General features: G+C 46.2%; 1 protein-coding gene across 3 annotated transcripts; it reads left to right on the top strand.

Annotated features, from left to right (window-relative positions):
* Positions 1–520: 520 nt before the first annotated feature.
* Positions 521–24,709, top strand: LOC124033728 (zinc finger C3H1 domain-containing protein-like). 3 transcript variants are annotated; one of them, XM_046345954.1, is made up of 35 exons: positions 521–1,237; positions 1,712–2,191; positions 2,317–2,504; positions 3,396–3,747; positions 3,958–4,196; positions 4,459–4,561; positions 4,785–4,879; positions 4,964–5,158; positions 5,469–5,630; positions 10,634–10,780; positions 10,931–11,049; positions 11,271–11,414; positions 11,572–11,746; positions 12,186–12,323; positions 12,633–13,262; positions 13,473–13,582; positions 13,681–13,812; positions 13,927–14,048; positions 14,202–14,303; positions 14,444–14,566; positions 14,896–15,076; positions 15,782–15,968; positions 16,246–16,437; positions 16,634–16,871; positions 17,098–17,203; positions 19,452–19,650; positions 19,938–20,032; positions 20,190–20,297; positions 20,526–20,630; positions 20,999–21,164; positions 22,160–22,260; positions 22,531–22,632; positions 22,863–22,902; positions 23,427–23,489; positions 23,641–24,709. In XM_046345954.1, exons 1-35 carry the CDS (start codon positions 694–696, stop codon positions 23,776–23,778), a joined length of 6,321 nt encoding a protein of 2,106 aa, XP_046201910.1. In that variant the 5' UTR covers positions 521–693; the 3' UTR covers positions 23,779–24,709. The 3 variants fall into 3 exon arrangements, with proteins under 3 accessions (XP_046201910.1, XP_046201900.1, XP_046201891.1); XM_046345944.1 differs by having other exon boundaries at positions 4,459–4,579; positions 11,274–11,414; XM_046345935.1 differs by having other exon boundaries at positions 4,459–4,579.
* Positions 24,710–24,714: the final 5 nt, after the last annotated feature.

The raw sequence follows: 24,714 nt of genomic DNA, 5'->3' as shown, positions 1-24,714 counted from the left end.
GCGCACAATTGGCCCGGCGTTGTCTGGGTTTGGCTGGTGTAGGCCCGTCATTGTAAATAAGACTTGCCTAGTTAAATAAAACTAAAACAAAAAAAGGTTTACTGTTGAAATGGTTGATGACAATCCTAAGGATTGATGTAGATAACGTTTAATGGGGTAGGTTTATTTATTTTTGAGGATGTGGTAGGAGTTAGTATGGATTTATTTTATATTTTATTTTCATGGTAGAACAGAATTGAGCAGATGTGGTCCTTCTGTAGCTCAGTTGGTAGAGCATGGCGCTTGTAACGCCAGGGTAGTGGGTTCGATTCCCGGGACCCTTACATAGAATGTATGCACACATGACTGTAAGTCGCTTTGGATAAAAGCGTCTGCTAAATGGCATATATATATATGTGTATGTGACAAATCGTACTTTCCAGCACAATAGGTGGCGGCAATGCACATAAACGATTGTTTGTGGACTGCAATGATCTCATAGAAGAAGAATCTTTGTTCAAGTGCAATGGGAAGTATCGCGAGAGCAGCGGGGCAGAAGGGGAAAGCGGAAGAGCGTAGCTAGTTAGCGAACAAGCTTTATATTCGTTAATATTTACATAACATCCGATTTATAAATCCAATTTTGTAATTATAAACATATGTTGAGAGTCTAAGTATTAATCGAACTACTGTCACACTCGATTAGACTACACAATGGATTCAAAGTCAATCAATCTGTCTCCGAGAGAAGAAGGGGAGCTCGAAGACGGAGAGATCTGCGATGATGACACCGAGGAAAAGATGTTTGCGCAGCAGCAGGGTAAAAAGAGGCCTAGTAGCATGAATAACAGCAACTTCTCACGGAATACACGAAAATCGAAACGACCGGCACGAACTTTACTACCTGTCGTGGGTAGCCAGCCTACAGATTTTCGACTTTTAATTCCATACAACCGCGGACCTCATTCCGGCTTTACCGCAAACCACAGACAGCAAGGCGGACCAAGTGGACCCGACCGTCCGCCACTGGGACCACGCTGTGACCAGAGCCCGCGTTCCAGTTTCTGGGAACGAAGTCACACAGCCCTGGATCGATTGAGGCACCGGGGGAAACTAGATGACGGTCGCGGGGATTGGGGACGAGGAGGCTGGGGAGACGGGTGTGGGGGAGGGAGAGAGGCTGGTAGGCCCCCCACTGGTCGTTATGGGCCCGGGGAGAATCACAGTAACAAGAAAGAATCTCCCCCGAGAAACAAACGTATCCTTTGGCATTCATCTCACGACATCTATGTGATTGTAAAGTGTGATACATTTGTTAGGCTTTTACCTTAACATTGTAACTACACATTATAACATTTGTTAGGCTTTTACCTTAACATTGTAACTACACATTATATCATTTTGGCTGGTTGTAGCTTCTTGCCTTGAATATGCCTTGATTTAAGTGTAGTCATATAGGCCTTCGATTTCATTGTAGTCATAATGCATCTAACTAACAATAGATCTGCCATTTATAATGACTTTTGATCATTACACAGTATTCCCCTCCCTATCATCAAGACTCAATTGATGAATAAAAAAATCAAAAATAAATCAAAAACAAAATACCCAGTGTTATTGAGCTGGAAATGAGTTTTTGATTGAAATACATTTTGCTATTAGGGTCTAAGTTTGTAGTCTAACCATGTCATCAAACTCATAATCGTGCCTTTCCTTTACTCCCTGACCATAGAGAAGGTAATGATGGGGAGGAATCAGGTAAGAAACCAACAGATGATGCACAACAACAATGTTGCCAAAGTCGAGAATGGGCTTGACGAGAGTTTTGAGGATCTGCTCACCAAGTACAAGCAGATTCAGCTGGAGCTGGAATGTATTAGAAAAGAAGAGAACCTGGTTCTGAAGCCCAAAGACCTGCCAGCTCAGAACGAGTCTGAGGTCTCTGCAAGTATTCCCCAAACCGAGCCATTACTCGACGCTAACAGTATTCCCAATGAAGCCGCTGCAGAGGACCCGCCAGGCCCAGAGAAGACGGAGGAGAAAAGGGGTTTTCAGGCGTTCAATCTCAAACCTCTACGTCAGAAACTCCTCACTCCTGCAGAAATTGACGCGCTCAAAACAAAAACGGAAAAGAAAGACTCAGAGAAGGAGGACAGTGACATGGAAAAAGGTCAAGTTGAACCAGCTGCTATCCCGGCTGCTACTCCCAAAGGTTTGTAACAACCACTATATAACACAACACTGCAGCAATGTGGGAACACAAACTATAATCAATAATGTATTGGTTTATTTGCCACAGTGTTGACACCCTGTGTGTGTTGTGTTCTGTCTTTTCAGGAGATGAGGAAAAAGATGGTGTGGAGAAAGAGGCAGACAAAAAAGAGGGGGAGAAGGATGCAAAAATATGTTGTGTTTGCTGTGGCAGGGAATCAGATTACCTGAAGAAAGAAGGTGAAAAGGATACAAAAGTCTGCTGTGTGTGCTGCAGCAAATCATCAGAGGACTCCACTAAATCCCCTGTCAAGGTATGAATATATTTTAAAAAGGCAAATACGTTTTCTCCTTACCCAGAGTCAAGTGAACTTGTGGATATCGTTTTTATGTCTCTGCATGCAGTTTGAATTAAGTTGAAGTTAGTTTCTGAAGCCATTGCTAAGTAGCGTTAGTGCAATGACTGGAAGTCTATGGGATCAGCTAGCTGATTGTGCTAATGTTAGCAGATCCCATAGACTTCCAGTCATTGCGCTAAATCTAGTTAGTTTCTGGAATTACTAACTTCAACTTCCTTCAAACTACACACAGAGGTAGAAAATGGCATCTGTAGCTAGGTAACCATCCAATTGGCGACAGATTTTTATGCGACCATTCTAAAATAATAATAAACTGCATTGTTTCCGAGATGTAGTGTTAGGGCCTCACACCATATCATCGTGTGACTCCATGTTGACTTTGATAGGATGGTTATTATATCAATATTTGTGCATATAGGCATTTCCACCGCCATTTCTTGCTAAATACATTTTACCGACATAAATCCTACCATTTCGAACAAACAACTGATCGGTTGTCATTGTTAAAATTGGACCGACACTTCCTGTTTCCATTACAGCTGTCGTGATTTTTTTTTTTATACACTATGACTTTACTCGCATAAAAACTGTGAATCGAAACGTGATTAATGAGTTCATCTGACTCTAGGTAAGTAAAAAAAAAAACAATGGTTTAATAGCCCAAATCTCAAACTATCCCCTTAAGGCATGGATCAAGAGTAAGTGATTCAAGGCACAAATATTAACTTGAGATGTGTGTTTGCAGCTCTTTTGAAAGTTTGTCCAAAATGTCCACTGACAATATGTCTGAGTTGTGTCAATGTCAAGTTAGAATCTGGGTTGTCCGGCCCTCTTGTCTCTCTGCAGCCTGAAGTGAAGAGGAGTAATGAAGATGAGGACCTGTCTGAGCTGCAGCTGCGTCTCCTGGCCCTGCAGTCAGCCAGCAGGAAGTGGCAGCAGAAAGAACAGCAAGTGATGAAGGAGAGCAAAGATAAGATCACCAAGGCCAAGCCCTCCCAGGAGAAGAGCTCCTCCACCTCCAGTGCCAAACCACCAGAGAGGGGCAGAGTCACCACCAGGTCTGCCTCTGCTGCCTCGGAGAAGGCCAAAGCTCTGGCCAACAAGCCCCAGGAGAAGACCAAGGTTGGGGCAAAGCCTCCAGCGGAGAAGGGCAAAGCTCCGGTTAAGGGGTATCCAGGGAGGAAGACAGTCAGCCCAGGTGAGCAGGGCCTTTCTGCTTATTCAGATCCAAACTGTCCTCTATGTTGGTTCCAAGCGTTCCATCACAATGACATTCTGGTTTTGGAAATGTTGGTCACATCTTGGTTCTTGTGTATTTTAATAATGCATTTTATCTCTGTGAATATTTGTATTTTAGTGATGTAAAGTGATTGCCATTAAGTAAAGTAAATGGGTTTTGATCCCCTAGGCTCAGCAGCCAAGCAGGCGTTCCGAAAGCAGCAGCTAAGGACGTGGAAGCTCCAACAGGAGAGAGATCAGGAGGAGGAGCGTAGACGGGAGGAGGAGGAGCGTAGACAGGAGGAGGAGGAGCGCCGCAGGAGGGAGGAAGAGATCCGCAAGATCCGGGACCTTTCCAATCAGGACGAGCAGTACAACCGCTTCATGAAGCTGGTGGGCGGGTCCAAGCCACCGCGCAACCGGAGCAAGGTAAGATGGACGGAGAGAAAGACCTTGCCCCACTCCCAAGGCATTTCCTTGTAGCTTATCTGATTCCTTCAATTATATGTGAACCTTTTTTAAACTATAGTCTCTGCTTAACACCTGCAATGTGGTATGTGGGGTTATTTCTCTTAACTCTATTGGAATTAGAGCTCTCCTACATTACTGTTAGTAGCATGAACATGCAACATGATTGAAGAAGAGAGCATGTGAGAGACAGACAAATGACACATTTCTATCTCATTCCAAGGACCGAGACCACACCAGGAAGTCTTCTGGTAAACAGGGATTGGACACCTCAGGGAACCTCTACCAGTACGACAACTATGACGAGGTTGCCATGGATACTGATAGTGAGACCAATTCCCCAGGTGAGCAACCAGCTCACCTGCCAATGCACTCACTGCACTATTGAACATATCTAAAGGGATTTTATAGAACCCATCCAACATGCTGAAAGGATTGTTTATAGCCAAGGACATGGCCATCAATTCAGGCCTCTTATTGCAATGTTTGACAGTTTTATTTCTACGACTGAATCTGATTTGTCTAAAATTCAGTTATTTTCTCTTTTAGCGTCTTCTCCAGTACATGATCCATTTGAGGTCCCAGGATGCTTCAGTCACATGCCCATGCCTTTCCCTATGGATTCCCCTACTCAATGCAGAATGGTACGTTCCACCCCAAACTCTAAACAAGGACTGTTCTATGCATCTCTTAAAGGGGTAACTAACAAGCTTCCTCTTTCTTTCCAGGTTTTGGGACAGCCGCGTTTCCTGTCCGTCATTCCGTCTGCGCCCCCTCCACCCTTACCCCCAATGCCCCCACCCCCAGATGAGCTGGAGCCTCCCCCAAAGCCGCCTTTTGCTGACGAGGAAGAGGAAGAGGAGATGTTGCTCAGAGAGACCTGCCTCATGTCCATGGCCAACAAGAAGGTTCCACTACCCGAGGTATAACACTAGATGGCTCCACAGGAGGACCAAGTGCCATGCCTGTGTTATCTGTATTGTGATAGGAGTAGAGGAGGGTTCCATTAGGTCCTAGTCATCCTCTGGAAAGTTAATTAGTCTCAACAGAAGATGCATATTTTTCACTCTTCTGTTAATTTACAAGTGTTAAACAATGTTCAAACTTATCTCGGTACCCTGCTATATCAGATGGACAACTCTGTCATATCATTTTCCAGTTCTACAGCAGCACTTTGTCTTTGAAAAGTGGACTTGGTGAATCTGGCTTTAAAAATGTATTTCTCCCCTGTAGGATATGACCCTTGACAGCAGCCCCCTCTCTCCCTCCCTCCTGGTCAGTCTGGTCCAACCAGTGCCCAGGAGCAACCCTAGTGTGGTCAGCCTCAACACGGCACCCCAGCCATGGAGCAACAAGTTCAGCCGAGGGCACCACCTTCCCAGGCTACCACTGATGGTAAGGATAATACCATAGGAGGAAATCAAAACATTGAGTGATGGCCACATATCTACCCTCCTAGCCAGGTGAAGAAACCGTAGAGATTCTAATAGTTCGTTTTTTAACGTCCTGCAGCGCTTTCATTTACATTTTAAGTCATTTAGCAGACGCTCTTATCCAGAGCGACTTACAAATTGGTGCATTCACCTTATGACATCCAGTGGAACAGTCACTTTACAATAGTGCATCTAAATCTTAAAGGGGGGGGGGTGAGAAGGATTACTTATCCTATCCTAGGTATTCCTTAAAGAGGTGGGGTTTCAGGTGTCTCCGGAAGGTGGTGATTGACTCCGCTGTCCTGGCGTCGTGAGGGAGTTTGTTCCACCATTGGGGGGCCAGAGCAGCGAACAGTATTGACTGGGCTGAGCGGGAACTGTACTTCCTCAGTGGTAGGGAGGCGAGCAGGCCAGAGGTGGATGAACGCAGTGCCCTTGTTTGGGTGTAGGGCCTGATCAGAGCCTGGAGGTACTGAGGTGCCGTTCCCCTCACAGCTCCGTAGGCAAGCACCATGGTCTTGTAGCGGATGCGAGCTTCAACTGGAAGCCAGTGGAGAGAGCGGAGGAGCGGGGTGACGTGAGAGAACTTGGGAAGGTTGAACACCAGACGGGCTGCGGTGTTCTGGATGAGTTGTAGGGGTTTAATGGCACAGGCAGGGAGCCCAGCCAACAGCGAGTTGCAGTAATCCAGACGGGAGATGACAAGTGCCTGGATTAGGACCTGCGCCGCTTCCTGTGTGAGACAGGGTCGTACTCTGCGGATGTTGTAGAGCATGAAACTACAGGAACGGGCCACCGCCTTGATGTTAGTTGAGAACGACAGGGTGTTGTCCAGGATCACGCCAAGGTTCTTAGCGCTCTGGGAGGAGGACACAATGGAGTTGTCAACCGTGATGGCGAGATCATGGAACGGGCAGTCCTTCCCCGGGAGGAAGAGCAGCTCTGTCTTGCCGAGGTTCAGCTTGAGGTGGTGATCCGTCATCCACACTGATATGTCTGCCAGACATGCAGAGATGCGATTCGCCACCTGGTCATCAGAAGGGGGGAAAGGAGAAGATTAATTGTGTGTCGTCTGCATAGCAATGATAGGAGAGACCATGTGAGGTTATGACAGAGCCAAGTGACTTGGTGTATAGCGAGAATAGGAGAGGGCCTAGAACAGAGCTCTGGGGGACACCAGTGGTGAGAGCGCGTGGTGAGGAGACAGATTCTCGCCACGCCACCTGGTAGGAGCGACCTGTCAGGTAGGACGCAATCGAAGCGTGGGCCGCGCCGGAGATGCCCAACTCTGAGAGGGTGGAGAGGAGGATCTGATGGTTCACAGTATCGAAGGCAGCCGATAGGTCTAGAAGGATGAGAGGAGAGAGAGTTAGCTTTAGCAGTGTGGAGCGCCTCCGTGATACAGAGAAGAGCAGTCTCAGTTAAATGACTAGTCTTGAAACCTGACTGATTTGGATCAAGAAGGTCATTCAGAGAGAGATAGCGGGAGAGCTGGCCAAGGACGGCACGTTCAAGAGTTTTGGAGAGAAAAGAAAGAAGGGATACTGGTCTGTAGTTGTTGACATCGGAGGGATCGAGTGTAGGTTTTTTCAGAAGGGGTGCAACTCTCGCTCTCTTGAAGACGGAAGGGACGTAGCCAGCGGTCAGGGATGAGCGAGGTGAGGTAAGGGAGAAGGTCTCCGGAAATGGTCTGGAGAAGAGAGGAGGGGATAGGGTCAAGAGGGCAGGTTGTTGGGCGGCCGGCCGTCACAAGACGCGAGTTTTCATCTGGAGAGAGAGGGGAGAAAGAGGTCAGAGCACAGGGTAGGGCAGTGTGAGCAGAACCAGCTGTGTCGTTTGACTTAGCAAACGAGGATCGGATGTCGTCGACCTTCTTTTCAAAATGGTTGACGAAGTCATCTGCAGAGAGGGGGGAGGGGGAGGAGGATTCAGGAGGGAGGAGAAGGTGGCAAAGAGCTTCCTAGGGTTAGAGGCAGATGCTTGGAATTTAGAGTGGTAGAAAGTGGCTTTAGCAGCAGAGACAGAGGAGGAAAATGTAGAGAGGAGGGAGTGAAAGGATGCCAGGTCCGCAGGGAGGCGAGTTTTCCTCCATTTCCGCTCGGCTGCCCGGAGCCCTGTTCTGTGAGCTCGCGATGAGTCGACGAGCCACGGAGCGGGAGGGGAGGACCGAGCCGGCCTGGAGGATAGGGGACATAGAGAGTCAAAGGATGCAGAAAGGGAGGAGAGGAGGGTTGAGGAGGCAGAATCAGGAGATAGGTTGGAGAAGGTTTGAGCAGAGGGAAGAGATGATAGGATGGAAGAGGAGAGAGTAGCGGGGGAGAGAGAGCGAAGGTTGGGACGGCGCGATACCATCCGAGTAGGGGCAGTGTGGGAGGTGTTGGATGAGAGCGAGAGGGAAAAGGATACAAGGTAGTGGTCGGAGACTTGGAGGGGAGTTGCAATGAGGTTAGTGGAAGAACAGCATCTAGTAAAGATGAGGTAGAGCGTATTGCCTGCCTTGTGAGTAGGGGGGAGGGTGAGAGGGTGAGGTCAAAAGAGGAGGAGTGGAAAGAAGGAGGCAGAGAGGAATGAATCAAAGGTAGACGTGGGGAGGTTAAAGTCGCCCAGAACTGTGAGAGGTGAGCCGTCCTCAGGAAAGGAGCTTATCAAGGAATCAAGCTCATTGATGAACTCTCCGAGGGAACCTGGAGGGCGATAAATGATAAGGATGTTAAGCTTGAAAGGGCTGGTAACTGTGACAGCATGGAATTCAAAGGAGGCGATAGACAGATGGGTAAGGGGAGAAAGAGAGAATGACCACTTGGGAGAGATGAGGATCCCGGTGCCACCACCCCGCTGACCAGAAGCTCTCGGGGTGTGCGAGAACACGTGGGCGGACGAAGAGAGAGCAGTAGGAGTAGCAGTGTTGTCTGTGGTGATCCATGTTTCTGTCAGTGCCAAGAAGTCGAGGGACTGGAGGGAGGCATAGGCTGAGATGAACTCTGCCTTGTTGGCCGCAGATCGGCAGTTCCAGAGGCTACCGGAGACCTGGAACTCCACGTGGGTCGTGCGCGCAGGGACCACCAGATTAGGGTGGCCGCGGCCACGCGGTGTGGAGCGTTTGTATGGTCTGTGCAGAGAGGAGAGAACAGGGATAGACAGACACATAGTTGACAGGCTACAGAAGAGGCTACGCTAATGCAAAGGAGATTGGAATGACAAGTGGACTACACGTCTGGAATGTTCAGAAAGTTAAGCTTACGTAGCAAGAATCTTATTGACTAAAATGATTAAAATGATACAGTACTGCTGAAGTAGGCTAGCTGGCAGTGGCTGCGTTGTTGACTTTGTAGGCTAGCTGGCAGTGGCTACGTTGTTGACACTACACTAATCAAGTCGTTCCGTTGAGTGTAATAGTTTCTTCAGTGCTGCTATTCGGGGGCTAGCTAGCAGTGTTGTTTATGTTACGTTGCGTTAAGAGAACGACAATAGCTGGCTAGCTAACCTAGAAAATCGCTCTAGACTACACAATTATCTTTGATACAAAGAAGGCTATGTAGCTAGCTACGATCAAACAAATCAAACCGTTGTACTGTAATGAAATGAAATGAAAATGTGATACTACCTGTGAATGCGACCGGGTTGTTGAGTGCGAAGTTCTATTCGGAAGACGTTGGCTAGCTGTTGGCTAGCTGTTGGCTAGCTAGCAGAGTCACCTACGTTAAGGACGACAAATAGCTGGCTAGCTAACCTCGGTAAATTAAGATAATCACTCTAAGACAACACACTCTAAACTACACAATTATCTTGGATACGAAGACAGCAAAGACAGCTATGTAGCTAGCTAACACTACACTAATCAAGTCGTTCAGTTGAGTGTAATAGTTTCTACAGTGCTGCTAATCGGTGGACGTTTGCTAGCTGGCTAGCTGCTGGGCAGAGCAGTGAAGACTACGTTAGGTTACGTTAGGACGACGAAATACGATAATTACGCAATTATCTTTGATACAAAGACGGCTATGTAGCTAGCTAAGAAGAAATTGCTAAGATTAGACAAATCAAACCGTTGTACTATAATGAAATGTAATGAAAAAGTTATACTACCTGCGGAGCGAAATGCCGATGCGACCGCTCGCTCCAACCCGGGATCGTATCTTGTGCTATTGAGAAACACATGTAGTGAATGCGTCTGACATTGTGCATGTCCATGTGGGCTTCCCCTCCTATTTGATTCTACAGCTGCGATATAAAAGACAAACTTTATGAATCTATCAGAGGTAGCACCATGCAAAAGTTGGACAGCATTGTGCTATTGGGTATGCACTGTTATTAACAAACAGTTCACTCTTTCAACCACAATTTTGTAAATTTGGTGCCATTTGTTGACCTATATTCCAAAACGTTTCATACACTCATTGAAATATGCAGAAAATGTCAGTGGATGTGTGAATGATAATTCTCTGAATGGGAAAACTGTCTTGTCTTGCATGTGCTGAAACATGTTTTAAAATATGTTCTTTTGAAATATTTTAACTTCAAAGTCATATTTTCCAACAATGAAGTTCTACTTTTTTTCCCCCAGCTGAACTGTGTAAAACAGAAAATTGGAGGCCGTGGGTGTCTTTGTGCTCAGTAACTCCATGTAGTGTTGTCTTATGAGAACAATGAGTTGGCACTCACTCTGATACTGCCATAGACAACACGGGTGGGGTCCCATAGACAGTACATTACAGCAGCACGTGTGCCTCAGCTATGTTCCCAGAGCACTCTGGTTTCTCACCCATGAACAATAAGCTCAACTTAGACTGCATCCCAAAGCTTCTCAGAGTAGGAGGGCTGATATAGGATACATTTTGCCTTTCAGATCATAATAAGACAGAGGTGACCTGATTGTCACTCCTATTTTGAGATGAATGGATTTTGAGTTGTGAAGTCGGTGCCCATTCATCACAATGGCCAATTCAAATCATCATATTGTTTCCCCAGCTCCCACGGCACAAGGCGGTGGTGGTACAACTGAACGGTTCAGACGACAGTGACTCAGACATGGAGGCCTGCAGCAGCTCTACACAGACACATTCTGTCTTTGGAGGCTTGGAGTTCATGATCAAGGAGGCACGCAGGAACGCAGAGGTACGTACGTGTGTGTGTCCCAACAGTTTGGCCTCTGAGGATGACCTGTCAGTTTATATATGAATAGGAGAATCCTAATTTGAGATATGTGATAATTGTATGTGGTTAAAGGGTGATGGGCTGTAATGCTCTTTCTCTCTAAACTTCCAGGCGGCGAAACCCAAACCGACTTCAGGACCTGAGAAGGAGAACAAGCCAGGCAGAACCCCGGAGGCGCTATCTGAAGAGAAGAAGACCGAGTATCAGCTGCTCAAAGAAGAAATAGCCAGGTATATTTTTTTTGAAGAGAATGGTCTGACAAAGTGAGGTATAATTTTTCCTCCCAAGCATTGTCTATGGATATGAAATTCATTAACGATTAATTAACATTCAGTGCAATATTAATGGCACCAAAGTGAGAGGGTATTTCTTTAAAATGTCAATGATGGAACAGAGTGGATGACACTCACTGAAATCTAAACAATCTGTTTTTTTTTTTGTCTGATGTAAGTAGGGAGAAGCAAAAGATTCTGAAGGACCACAGTCCCCAAGGTGTGCCCTCTCCTGCAGGCTCTGATCCTGATGTGGACTTTGCTGCAAAGGCAGCGGTCGAGCTGCAGCTGACCGAGGCAGAGACTAGGCTGACCAAACACGGGTGAGGCCCTCAAACACCAGAAGGAAAAAAAACCTAGATGAAGGCTTATGCCCAAACACAATGATATTTTAAGTAATTGTCTCACATTAGGGAATTACTTGGACTTATAGTTTTCCATCTCTCTCCCTTCCGCTCACTCTACCCCTCCTCCTCTCAGGAACCTGCTCCTGAAGGATGAGGCCATCCTGAGGCAGCTCTTACAGCAGGAGCAGAAGAAGGAGGAGGCATTGAAGGCAGCTGAGGCCAAAGTGGCCAAGGTCAAAGAACAGCTCCTGGCCTCAGAGAAGATAGTCAGTGCCAACAAGACTCTCCTCAACAGACTCCAGGAACAGGTGGGATTTAAGAGCCAGGAAGGAACCCAGAGGGAATGAAACTCAATGGGAATGAGCTGTGAAGTAAATTCCTAGCTGAGGTATTTGCGCCTGGGTGGCCATGTTTATAGCAATGAGTCAGATGGCTGAGGGTTTTAGTCAGTGGAAGCTGAATGATGGAATAGGAGTTGTTTCTCCTGGTAATGTTTGGGAAAATGCCAAGCTAAAGGAATGTCTGTAAAGGACAAGACATTTCATTCCGTTCTTTTTTCCGTTGCCTGGGGAAGTGTATATAGCAGGTGTGGTCATGCCAACCCTCCTCCTTGGAGAGATACTGGGTGTGCTGGCTTTTACTCAACACCTGATTCAGCTAACCAAGGTTCTGATGAGATATGTGTGTGTGTGTATCTAAATTATTACCACCCTTTTAAAATCTGTCATGTATGTTCCCACCCGATAGGTTCATCGTGTTCAGCACCGCGTGTCGGTGAAGAAGAACCACAGCCTGAAGCTGGAGGAGGTGCTGGTCCAAGCCCAGGCCGCCGCAGGCAGAAAGCCAAGTGGTCAGAAACGACGCACGGACATCATCCACTCCTCGGTGAGCACCGTACCACACCTTACCGACCCACACTATACCATGCCAGGGCCCTTGTTGATTGATAAAGCACAGAAATGTGTTCAACAAGGACATGTCCACTAGGGAACATCATAAATTGCTTTGAAGCGGAAAATGACTCTTATTAGACTTATTGTTCTAACACTTCCTCTGTTTCAAAATGTATATTCTTCTAACACTTCCTCTGTTTCAAAATGTATAGTCCGGTTTCCTTTCTACCAAACACCAACCAGTCGTAAGTAAAGGCCAAAGTTCTCTAAAGCATCTTTCTGCCCACCCTCCATTCTTCAGCCTGTGAAACGTCTGTGTGCGGAAGTCTCCGTCGCTCCCCGCGGCTCAGAAAGGCACTTCGCCGACCTCCTTGCCCAGAAGCAGCGTCTGCAGCAGCTGGAGTCAGAATACGCCCTCAAGATCCAGAAACTAAAGGAGGCCCAGGCTCTCCACAACAGAGGGGCGGTCCCTGAACCCCCTCTACCCCAGGCCACCTCCACCCCTCTCCCCAGGGCTCGCCACCCCAGCATTCCCCCCACCAGCCCCTTCCCCCTGCCCCAGCCCTCCCTGCATGACCTCACCCAGGATAAACTCACCCTGGTCAGCAGCGAAGACCCTACCGAGACGGAGGAGAGCGACTTGGAACCTGCCACCACAGCCAGGCCCTCAGCCCAGAGTGTTCGTAGACGCTCCTTCAGAGAGACCGGCTCCTTCACCAAGCCTAAACTGGACTCTGGTGGGACTGGGCTGGTCAAGGATAGTCCAGCCAAGCCAGTCGTGGTTAAGGCCTCAGGGCCCGGGGAGCTGTTCCTGGGGCTAGAGGTGGAGGCCCTGCAGAGGAGGGACCAGCAGCAGGCCAGGCTGGGAGAGCTGCTGCTGGGGGAACTACGGGCGCTAGGAGGCGCTGTGGAGAAACCCCCTTCTGGGAAGGTAAACCATAATATATCACTAACTGGACTCGCAAACACAGAATTCAAATTCCCTTTTTTTGTGTGTTTTAAAAATGGCTCTCGACAGTTTTCTTATTTGGTTGATATGTGCAGTTACTGTAGCATACAGCACACGTGTCTGAAACTATGTTTTTCATTTATCCTCCATGGTTGGGAGACAAAGGTTTGTGTTCATTACTTTGATGTGCAGGTGATATCGGAGGATGTGGACACCATGGCTGCCCAATCAGGCCATGCCGAACTGAAGCCTGTCCCGTTTGGACCATATCGCAGCCCTCTCCTGGTCTTCAAGTCTTATCGGTAGGTGGCTGATTCACTGCTAGGGTTGCTCCCAATTGCTAGTGCCAAGAACAACACCCTGCCATCAATGAAACTTTTCCATCTTTCCCTTTCCTCAGGTTCAGTCCATACTTTCGGACCAAGGAGAAGTTATCACTCAGTTCTGTGTCTTACAGCAATGTTGTAGTGCCCAAAAAGTGTTTCTGTGGCTTTGACCTCACGGGCACATGCAATGACGATGACTGCCCGTGGTAAGTCATTCCTCCTAGTGTGTGTGTGTAAACAGGCATGTGAATATAGACTCATGTCTGTTTCATTCTAACCAACCAACCTCTCCCTTTTGGTGATCTGGTCTATGTTTCTAGGCAGCACATGAGAAACTGCACTTTTGGTGGAAACCAGCTGTTCCAGGATATCCTGTCGTACAACCTGGCCCTGATTGGCTGCTCTGAGAGCAGTACTAGTGATGTCATCAATGTTGCCACAGGTGATAGAACCACACTGCTATCTGGCAATATTTAAATACCATTGAGCTTAGAATGTATGTATTGGTGATTGATAGATTCCAAAAAGTTCACTATTCCATGAGAAATACATGAGGCTTTTACTGACAATGGTTGATTTGTTGTCCTATTTTCAGAGAAGTATATAAAACAGCTGTTTGGTGCTAACAACGATCGCATGGGGATGGACCAGAAGGCTGTTCTACTCGTCAGCAAAGTGAACGAAAGCAAAAGACATGGTGAGATTTCCATACCATTCATACTCTATCCTTACATTAAGCAGTTAGGTTTGAACACACGATTGAGCAGTTGATCTCTTTTTTTAGAAAATGTTCAAGAATAGAATCCTTCTGACTTGTTCAACTTGTGTTTTGTCTAGTCCCTCCCTTCACCACGTGTAAGGATCTCAGGAGGTGGAGGCCTCAGCCCGCTTACCAGGCTAGCCCAAACACAGGGGACGACAGCTGGGACGAGAGTAGAGACACTGGTCCAGTCAAATACGGTGAGAACTGGTTAGTCAGTAGGCTCATCTCCTAGCAACAAACCAGTCTTCCAAGCAGAATTACAACTTATCTGAAGCACAGTGTAAATAATGCAAGTAGCACTAACAGTGATTGCCTCTCTTCAGTTGTGCAGAACTGGAGATCTGACCTTAACCCTCTGCTGTTTGTCTGTTTCCTTCCTTGGTAGAGCATGGCGCTTGTAACGCCAGGGTAGTGGGTTCGATCCCCGGGACCACCCATACGTAGAATGTATGCACACATGACTGTAAGTCGCTTTGGATAAAAGCGTCTGCTAAATGGCATATATTATTATTATTCCTTGTCACAGACGGTTGTTCCAAGAGAAGTCTGTCTGCTACCATGGATGTGTGTGTGACCCCTGACGACAAGCGCTACTTCATTAGTGAAACTGACGACATATCTAACCTGGAGACCAGTGTCCTAGAGAGCCCACGCAACGCACAGCTCTGGATCAAACTGGCCTTCAAATACCTCAGCCAGAAAGAAGTGTAAGTGGATGCCCCTCAAATACTGAGCCTCCGGAGTGTTAAGTTGTGTCACTGAGTGTATTTTTAACCTGAATGAAAAATGCAAATAGATTTGTATTTGTATTTTTTGTATTTATTATGGATCCCCATTAGCTGCCAAGCAGCAGCTACTCTTATTGGTGTCCAGCAAAATTAAGGCAGTTTATAAAATTTTCAAAACATTACAATACATTCACAGATTTCACAACACACTGTGCCCTCAGGCTCCTACTCTACCACTACCAGAAATGTACAGTACTAAATCCATGTGTATGTATAGTGCATATGTTATTGTGTGTGTGTGTGTGCCAATGTTTGTGTTGCTTCACAGTCCCCGCTGTTCCATAAGGTGTTTTTTTTAATCCGTTTTTTAAAATATAATTTTACTGCTTGCGTCAGTTACTTGATGCGGATAGAGTTCCATGTAGTCATGGCTCTGTGTGCCTCCCATAGTCTGTTCTGGGGACTGTGAAGAGACCTCTTGTGGCATGTCTTGTGGGGTATGCATGGATGTCTGAGCTGTGTGCTAATAGTTTAGACAGTCAGCTAGGTGCATTCAACATGACAATACCTCTCATAAATACAAGTAGTGATGAAGTCAATCTCTCCTCCACTTTCAGCCAGGAGAGATTGACATGCATATATGATGTGATATGCAATATAATGTGTTATGTTGCTTCCTTGTAGGTCAGCGGCTGAGTGCCTGGATGCTTCGTTGAACACTCTGTCTCGGGCCCTGGAAGATAACCGGGACAACCCAGAGATCTGGTGCTATTACCTGTCTCTGTTCTCCCGTCGAGGGAAGAGGGATGAGGTGCAGGAGATGTGTGAGATGGCTGTGGAGCACGCCCCCGACTACCAAGTCTGGTGGAGTGTAAGTTCTCATGTCCAACCAACCCTCTGTCGACCTACTGTGGGGCATTTCCTCTACAGGGCTTTGTGTGTCCAACTCTGAGGCCTGGTTGTAGAGCCCATAGTTCAGGACCTTTGGTTTCGCAGTCCTGATGGTTTTTATTTCCCTTGGACACTTGATGTTAATGATTGGCTGAAGATGACCACACCTGGTCTTCCAGGTAGAAGTGAGTCCCTTGTTAAATAGCACAGAAGAATATCAGCAGGACTGTATGTAACCGCTGTCTTTTCCCCTTTAGTACCTAACTACGGAGAGCTTGTTTGAGGGGAAGGACTATGTGTGTGGTCGTCTGCTGCAGTACCTGCTGGACTGTGTGGGGACTAGTGGTCTCTCTGAGAGGCTGTCCTTCCAGCTATTAGAGTCTCTACTCTACAGGGTCCAACTCAGTGTGTTCACAGGCCGGCTACAGAATGCCCTGGCCATCCTACAGGTAAGAGACTGCAAAGAAAGTCCGTCTTGAGCGCCACCAATATAGCTGCTACATCAATATTCTGTTCCAAGCCATATGACACCTTACTGCTGCAATCAGGCCAAACAAACTCCTACCTCTTAGATTAGCTACTGCTATACAAAATGCACAAGGTTCCCAAGATGCTCAAGGGTGAACGATAACCTGTTAATTTCAGAATGCCTTGAAGTCAGTCACTGAGCGGTGCATTGCTGATTACCTGACCATAAGTGACCGTTGCCTGGTCTGGCTGTCCTTCATCCACCTGACTGAGTTTGACCGCCTGCCGGCCAGTCTGTACGACCCGGCTAACTCCAACCCCTCCAGGGTGGTCAGCATCGAGGCCTTCGCCCTCCCCTGGAGAACACCGCTCGACGTCCGCACAGAGCCTGACACACTAATCGCTGTGTTCGAAGGTGAGCCGTCACCATCGACATGGGGTTTAACTACACCCACATAGAAACTGTCCATGCTTTTCCCAGGTCTCCTACTTCCACAGCTGCTCATGGTAGTTTATTTGTAGTTGTGCTATTTCCGCTCAGTCACTAGGCTTCATTTTTTCTGGCACAGTAGATCTGTAAATGTAGTGGACAGCTGAGAGCGAGGGGCATTGATTTGATACTGGTTTGTTCAACCCTTTAGATGCACTGCGACAGTGCACAGACCAGACTCTGCCTCCCAGTGAGAGAACCCTGGCCTGTCTGCCTCTACACACTAATCTCATCACTACCTATAGCCTGCTGGGAAGGTAAGCTCAACGCTGCCATTCTGATAGCTGTGTGTGTGTGTGTCGAACCTAATAAAATCAGGCTTGTCTAAACTATTGGGCATGCAAGTTGTTAAGCCTTTAAATTCGTACCCTTATACGGGTTAAAAATGGCAGATTTTGACACTGATAAGCATCTAAATTGGAACGTAGTGGCTGTACAGTAACATGCTATAAATGACATCAGAGCTCAGTCTCTGTGCTTCACCGTTCTGAACTTGAGCACCGCACATGACAAGAAGTTTCCCCGATCCCTCTGACTAATTGGGCAACTTTAGAAAATGTTTTTGTTGTCTGAGTGAGGGAAATGCTGTAAAATAAGAGGACTCCATGTATTTTGAAAGATGAGACGTTGAGGATTATAATAAATACTGATTTGATGTCATACAAGCAAGACAAACACCTGTGAGTCCAAATGTGCACTTCGCGTCATAAAACTCCTGTCATATTCAGTGTAAAGATGACATGGTGTCATACCCTGGGTTGTTCTGAACAGAATAAGCTTGTTTGTTTATTGTGATGAACATTTGCCATGCCACACGCATCTGAATGAGCTCAGGTATCATTTCTTTGCGCACCAGAATTGCGATCTGTTTCTCTGAATTGCCTTGTGAAAGCCTAACACTGCATCATAGTATTTTATAACTTATAAAACTCATATTGGTAGTGAAAGATTAGTGGAATCTGTGTGGGTTGCTGGACAGGTAGGATGACTGACAGTGAAGGTGAACAGGTGGTCACGTGTCAGGTGACAGAGGAATGTATGAGACTGAGGCAGGAATTCCTTTAACCATAAAGTGGTATATTTACTGGTAGTCTGTGCTGCATCACAAAGGAAACAAATAACATGTATACAATCAAATTCATAATCAAAGATCAAATCATAGCAGTCATTATTAACAATTCACATTACACAATATGTTTGAAGCGTGCGCTCCAAGCCGCGCTCCGCGGTGATAACTATAAACAATAACTGAATGGCCCACTCTCCCGATCACCACAGATCATTCAGATGAAAGGTAAGAGTCGGTGGACTTACGTGGATTCATGGACGCACAGAACTTCTGGATCAGATGGATTTAGGGAAGAGAAAGCAGCGAGATCAGGCGATGGCAATTTCCTCCTTTTATGGAGTTGAGATCTGTAGGACATTTCCACCTGACCTAATTAAAGCGCCCCTGGCCCAGCTGAGTAAATGGCAATTAATTAAAGGAGTATTCCACCAACTCCATGGGCCTTTTCTACAGGTAGTCTAAAGCACTGCATCGCTACAGATCCTGGTTCGATATTGGGCTGTCGCAGCCGGCCGCAACTGGGAGACCCATGAGGTGACGCAGGGGAGGGTTTGGCCAGCCAGGATGTCCTTCTCCAATTGCGCACGCTGACACGGTCGCCAGGTGTATGGCGTTTCCTCTGACACATTGGTGTGGCTGGCTTCTGGGTTAAACGTGCTTTGTGTCAAGTAGCAGTGCGACTTGGCGGGGTTGTGTTTTGGAGGACGCATGGCTCTCGACCTTCGCCTCTCCCGAGTCCATACGGCAGTTGCAGCGATGGGACAAGACTAACTACCAATTGGATATGATGAAGTTGGGGAGAAAAAATAAAAATCATACTGCCGCTTTTCTGGATTGCGTAAAGGACAGTAATTGTGTGATGGCTTGTTCTAGTTCCTCAATGGCACGGCTAGGCAAGCTTATCAAAGCACCCTATAGTGTAATGGATCTTTGTCATAAGCGCATTGAAATTGCATAGGAACTGGGAACACTTTGGAGAGGTGTGTGTGGCCACGTGTAGACACCAGTTAGTTCTCTCCCTCAACCTTGTTGTGTTATGTTGCACCTACCCCACATTTTCCAGGAATATTCTCATGTTAATCAATGTATCCAGAATATTTTCTGATTTTTGTTATCAACAAACGTGGCAAAAAGTGTGTGCTTTTAAAATGCACATAACACTTGATTTTATGTTTAGATTCAGTCTTGTCAGGCAAACTGTGTACTCACCTTTTGGTCTAATCATGTTCCCAATAGCTCTAAACTGTTCTCTTTCAATTGCTCATATTTCTTCTGTAAGAAACATTTCAATTTACCACTATCCATATAGGCAAATTCCAACGAGGGTAAAAGGTTGGTGTGAGTGTGTGTGTGCATTTTTATGGTTGTCATTAAATTCTATTAATGTTTCTGCTCGTCTTAACTAACATGTAATAAAACTGACTTGCACCCTGTAGGTACGATGCAGGCCTGGAGCTGTGTGAGTCCCTGTTGGCGCTGTGCCCGCATTCATGTGCCCTGTTGGATGCCCTGTCAGGCCTGTACGTGGGGAAGGGGGATGGTGAGCAGGGTGTTGGGGTGTGGCTACGGGCGCTGTCCCAGTGTCCACACAACGCAGAGGTCTTCTACCACACCTGCAAGTTCCTCATGGCTCAGGTCAGTCTCCCTGTCAGTGGGCTGTGTGGAGCTCCCTTTTAATACAACTTTATGTATCCATCCCTTAGGGCCAATTAAGCAAGGCATGGTCAATTTACATTTAACTGTCATTCTGTGTCATCTCAACCAACATTCTCCACAGGATTCAAAAGAAGATTTTTGAAATGACAAGAAATTTTACCGGAATGTTTAAGAGCTGAATCCTTTCAATTTTGCGCTTGAATGTCTCATGTTGCTTGTGCACAGTTTCTAGCATGACCTAGCCTGTCTGGTGTATCTCTGAACAGGAGAAGTCCAGTTGCATCGCTCCTCTGTTCCGTGGGTTCGTCCTCTCTTTCTGTGACGAGGAGAGAAGTGAACAGCAACCTGTGGATGTGCTACGGTTAGTCATTTCCTCCTCAAACTTAAGCAGAAATGAATGTCCTAACTCTTAAAACGTCAGAAACAACCTGACTTTTTGCAATTGAAGTTGCTTCCTTTCTATAGTGGTATACGGTTGAATGTTCCATGAATTAATGTGATCTCCACTTCTTTTCAAGGTACATCCTTGGTATTCCAACAGTGGACATCCTAAGAGGCCCAGTAATCAAAAAACAACTTAAAGAGCAGCTTAGCCACCAGATGCCTTACCTAAACCTGGTCTATTGGTAATTATTGTGACGTGACCCTGCACTACGCGGAAGCCCAGCTCTTATTCTTATATGGCAGTTCAATGCACCGTCATTAACATTTATCGGTAACAGTTTACAATAAGGTTATAATTAGATGATTAAAAATGTAGAAATACAAGAAGACACGACGACGGTTGGGCTTCCTGATCATAATCATGTTTTACAGTGAGACAATATTTCATTTTTTGGTGTCGTGTCTTGCAGTCTGTGGCAGTGGGTGCACGGTAACGTTGGAGAGGCGATGGATGCGTTTGAGAGAGCCCTCGGAGCCGTAATGCCGCTAGAGGTTCTTCACAAGCTGTGGATAGAGTGAGTCTTGTCTTGCAACAAGTCCTCAGCATGTGATCGTTGCATTCAGCCTCTCACCCACCATTGTCATCCATAAGGATAGTACTATCATCCCATGGGGTTAACGGGACAATGTCTGAAGAGGTTCAAGCCATACTTAACCAGCCAGATTGGAAGATCCTTATAGCAATGATAGCAGGCACACTTCAAATAAAAGGACCTGGAGGTAGTACAAGCTTTAATCAGGATGACAATCTAATCAGACCACAGTGTGGTTGGTTAGCAGCTAGCCTCTGAGGGGCTGCCATAGGAATGTCATGTCCACACATCCAGGTGGAGGAGGGCCCAGAGACTTAACCCAACTAACAGTCTAACTGTTCTCTCTCCAGTTATCTCCTCTTTACCAGCAGTAAGCTAGCTGGGAGCCCCTCCAACAGCAGAGAGCTCCGGGTGTTATCAGACCTGGTTCAGCGTTGCCTAGTAACTGTCCCGTCTAGGCTTGAGGTTCCGTTCAGCTCTGCCCAGTACTGGAGCTGCTTCAGATTTCACAACAAGGTAGGTAACTGGGTCATGTTCAGCAGGGAATAACATTGTGAACGTCCTGTTAGAAATATACACACTGTACAAAAAAATATTTTCATGACATAGACCAGGTGAAAGCTATGATCTGTTATTGATGTAACCTGTTAAATCCACTTCAGTCAGTGTAGGTGAATGAGAGGAGACAGGTTAAAGAAGGATTTGTAAGCATTGAGACATGGATTGTATGTGTGCCATTCAGAGGGTGAATGGGCCAGACAAAAGTTTTAAGTGCCTTTGAACGGCGTATGGTAGTAGGTGCCAGGCGCACCGGTTTGAGTGTGTAAAGAACTGCAACGCTGCTGGGTTTTTCACACAACCGTTTCCCGTGTGTATCAGTAATGGTCCACCACCCAAAAGGACATCCAGCCAACTTGACACAATTGTGGGAAGCATTGGAGTCATCATAAGCCAGCATCCCTGTAGAATGCTTGACACCTTGTAGAGTTCATGCCCTGATGAATTGAGACAGTTTTAAGGGCAAAATGTGGGGTGCAATATATTAGAAAGGTGTTCGTAATGTTTTGGATGCCTCTCTGAAATGTAAAATAAGCAATCATGTCAGCTCATTTCGATTTGCAAAGTTTGCCTATGGGCTTTGTCTTCCCTGTACTTGTCCACCTACATTAACCGTATGCCATGGACCAGATCACTCCAGATGGCAGAAATCAGTGGGATGAGCTATAGGAGGATATGCTCATTGTAATGACTAGAATGGAATGGTATCAAACATATGGGAACCACATCCGTTCCGTTGATTCCATTCCAGACATTACAATGAGCCTGTCCAATAGTCCCGCCCCCCCACCAGCTTCCACTGCCAGAAATCCACCTAACCCCTCAGATCCTGTTTGTCAGGAATTGACTCTCCTTGAATTGATCGCGTTTCACTTTCGTCGGTTAGTGGCATTGTTTGCGTCTTTAATTTAAACGTGTTCATATTTGCAAACCTCTGGACTTGTGCTCGGCAGGTTGTCTCCCACTACCTGAGCTGTCTGCCTCATACCCAGCACCCCCACGTCCTGGAGAGACTACGATACACCATGCCCACCAATGCTGAACTTGCCCTGAGGTACCCAAAGCACCCGATAGACACAGCAGACAAACCAGGAGCTAATTGTATGCTAACTAGTTTGGCTTGCTTGGACATGGACAGAGGGTTATAGAGGTTGAAATCTATTCCAGTTGGAATGATGTTTTGGCAAATTATTAAACTGTAGACTGCTGGGTATATTAGTCACTGTATGGTTTTGTCTGCGGAATATGTTAGTGTTATGGCTGGGTTTAATATTTCTTGTTTTGGGCCTGTAATATGCAGACTGTTTGATTTGTTGTTGTATAGGTTGCTGCATCAAGAATGGCAGGATGGAAACATAGAACATCTGAAATTCCAAGCCAGAATGTTGAGCAGTAGCGTTCCAAACTGTCTGGCCAACTGGAAAATGTAAGTCCAACTCTCTCCTCTTCGCTGAACAGCACTTGTGCTGCTGGTATGGCAACAAGGTGAATATTTTTTCTAGATGGATTCTCACTGTTCTAATGCACTTATCAAATGCCCTTTTTCACATACAAAATGTGGCTTCTGTCCGACTTCAATCGCAGCTTTGAAAAGCAGGCAGGCAATTCCTGCTATTCAAGTGCTGACAGGCTTTTGTGCTGTGTGTTTTTCGGCAGAGTGATCGCTGTGGAGAGGGAACTAAAGGAGCGCTCCGAGGTGAGTTAGTAGGGGTGGGTGGGCAGGGGGGAATGAAAGAAGTGAGTAGGGGCAGTGAGACGATTGAGTAAAGGAGTGGATGGATGAAGGTAATAGTTTAGGGAGAGGGATATTGACATGGAGGGAGAGAGGATTGTAAATCAGCAGGGGCTAGTTTGAATGGAAAGTAAATTATGCATGTTGGTCTGTTGATGATTCTGTGTTGCTGTCACAACCTCGTGTGTCGGTGTTTCACTTTGCATATTTACCTTGACCCAGCTCTCCCATGATCTTCCCTTCATTTTGTTGTAATCTATTTCTTCCCTACAGGCTATTATCAGTGTTCGCCACAATGTAATGTATGACAGTTAAAAGGCTTACATCTGACCACGGTGACTAAATGGAATGGTTGGATGTTGTATTAGAGTAAAAACTATACTAGTCACTAAAACCACTGACCTTATTCCATGCTGTCTGTCCTGTTTTGTCCTTGTCCTCCGCTAATCTGACATGTGGCTCCCTCTTGGTGTTTTCCTTTGTTGTAGGTCCGGCTTCTTTATCAGCAAGCCCTGCAAAACCTTCCACTGTGTGCCACCCTATGGAAAGATGTAATTCCCCATTCAGTTACTATCTCTCTAACACACACACCTCCGCAACAAAGAAACGTTTTTTTTTACTTTTTTGTTCCACCTGGCAGATAATGCACGCATGTTCAACTACCCCCCCTTCCCCTTCCCTCTCCTCTCTGTCCCTTTCCAGCGCCTGCTGTTTGAAGCTGCGGAGGGAGGTAAAACTGATAAACTGAGGAAACTTGTTGACAAGTGTCAAGAGGTGGGAGTGAGTCTAAGTGAGCCCCTAAATTTATGCTCGCGCAAAACGGAGGGAGAGGAGCACTGAGGATCAAAAAAAAACTAGATTCAATCTATCAGACCAGACCACTGCCAAGTTTAGCCAGATAGGGGCAGACTCTGCAGCTAGCTGTCTTAGCAGCCCTCCCGCAGTAGCGCACTCCCTGGGCGGTCGGGAGGTGTCCGCCCCTACGCAGGACGGTTGTTCGGTCATCCCTGAAGCCAATGAATGAACTCCCTCCTCACTGTCCAAACTCTGGGCCACGCACTCAGGGTTCTATCCCCTAACATCATGTACGTAAGTATAGACCTGCTAACTAAGTGACATCTTTGCTGTTCTGTTTTTCATTTACATGTTTGTTTTTTTTCTCTCGTACTGTCAATTTTAATTATCTTTTTATTTTGACCTTTATGTACGGGGTTGGAGGAGTTGACAGACTATGACATCCTGACAGGGATGTTGACATAAGTCTGTCTTCAGTGTTTTTTTAAAGGATGTTTTCCCCCAATAGTAACGCTCGCTGCTGCTATCTACAGTATGTGTCACTTTTTGTTTTCCAGTGTCTTCCAAGGGAAGAGATAAATTACTCGTTTATTTCGATATTTGTTTTAAGTGATAAAAATAAATAAAACAAGTAACCACATGAAAATGAAATGGCCAGCCATGGTGACAACAAAATGGCTGCCTACATAAGTATTTCTATTTGGCCTCTATCATCACTGACACCTTTATTTTTGAGACTGCCAGCCAGACTGCTGAATGCTGTGATCTCCTCTCCGCCAGTCGACCAGCGGGGAAGGTCCTTTAAACGCATCACTAGGCGAGGATAGTCACAAATTCTCATGTGCAATTTTGTTTTTGTAAAAAATATATTATAATGGTTAAGAGTATTTGAGAGGAGGAGCCAAGGATGAAAGTATTTCAACTGTTTTTGTATGTTGAAATTGAATGTGTTTATATTAAATTATTTTCTAATTAATTTAT

Source organism: Oncorhynchus gorbuscha, linkage group LG01, assembly GCF_021184085.1.
Source record: "Oncorhynchus gorbuscha isolate QuinsamMale2020 ecotype Even-year linkage group LG01, OgorEven_v1.0, whole genome shotgun sequence".
NCBI lineage: Eukaryota > Metazoa > Chordata > Actinopteri > Salmoniformes > Salmonidae > Oncorhynchus > Oncorhynchus gorbuscha.
The sequence above is the reverse complement of the archived record's forward strand: the minus strand, read 5'-3'. Positions and strand labels throughout refer to the sequence as shown.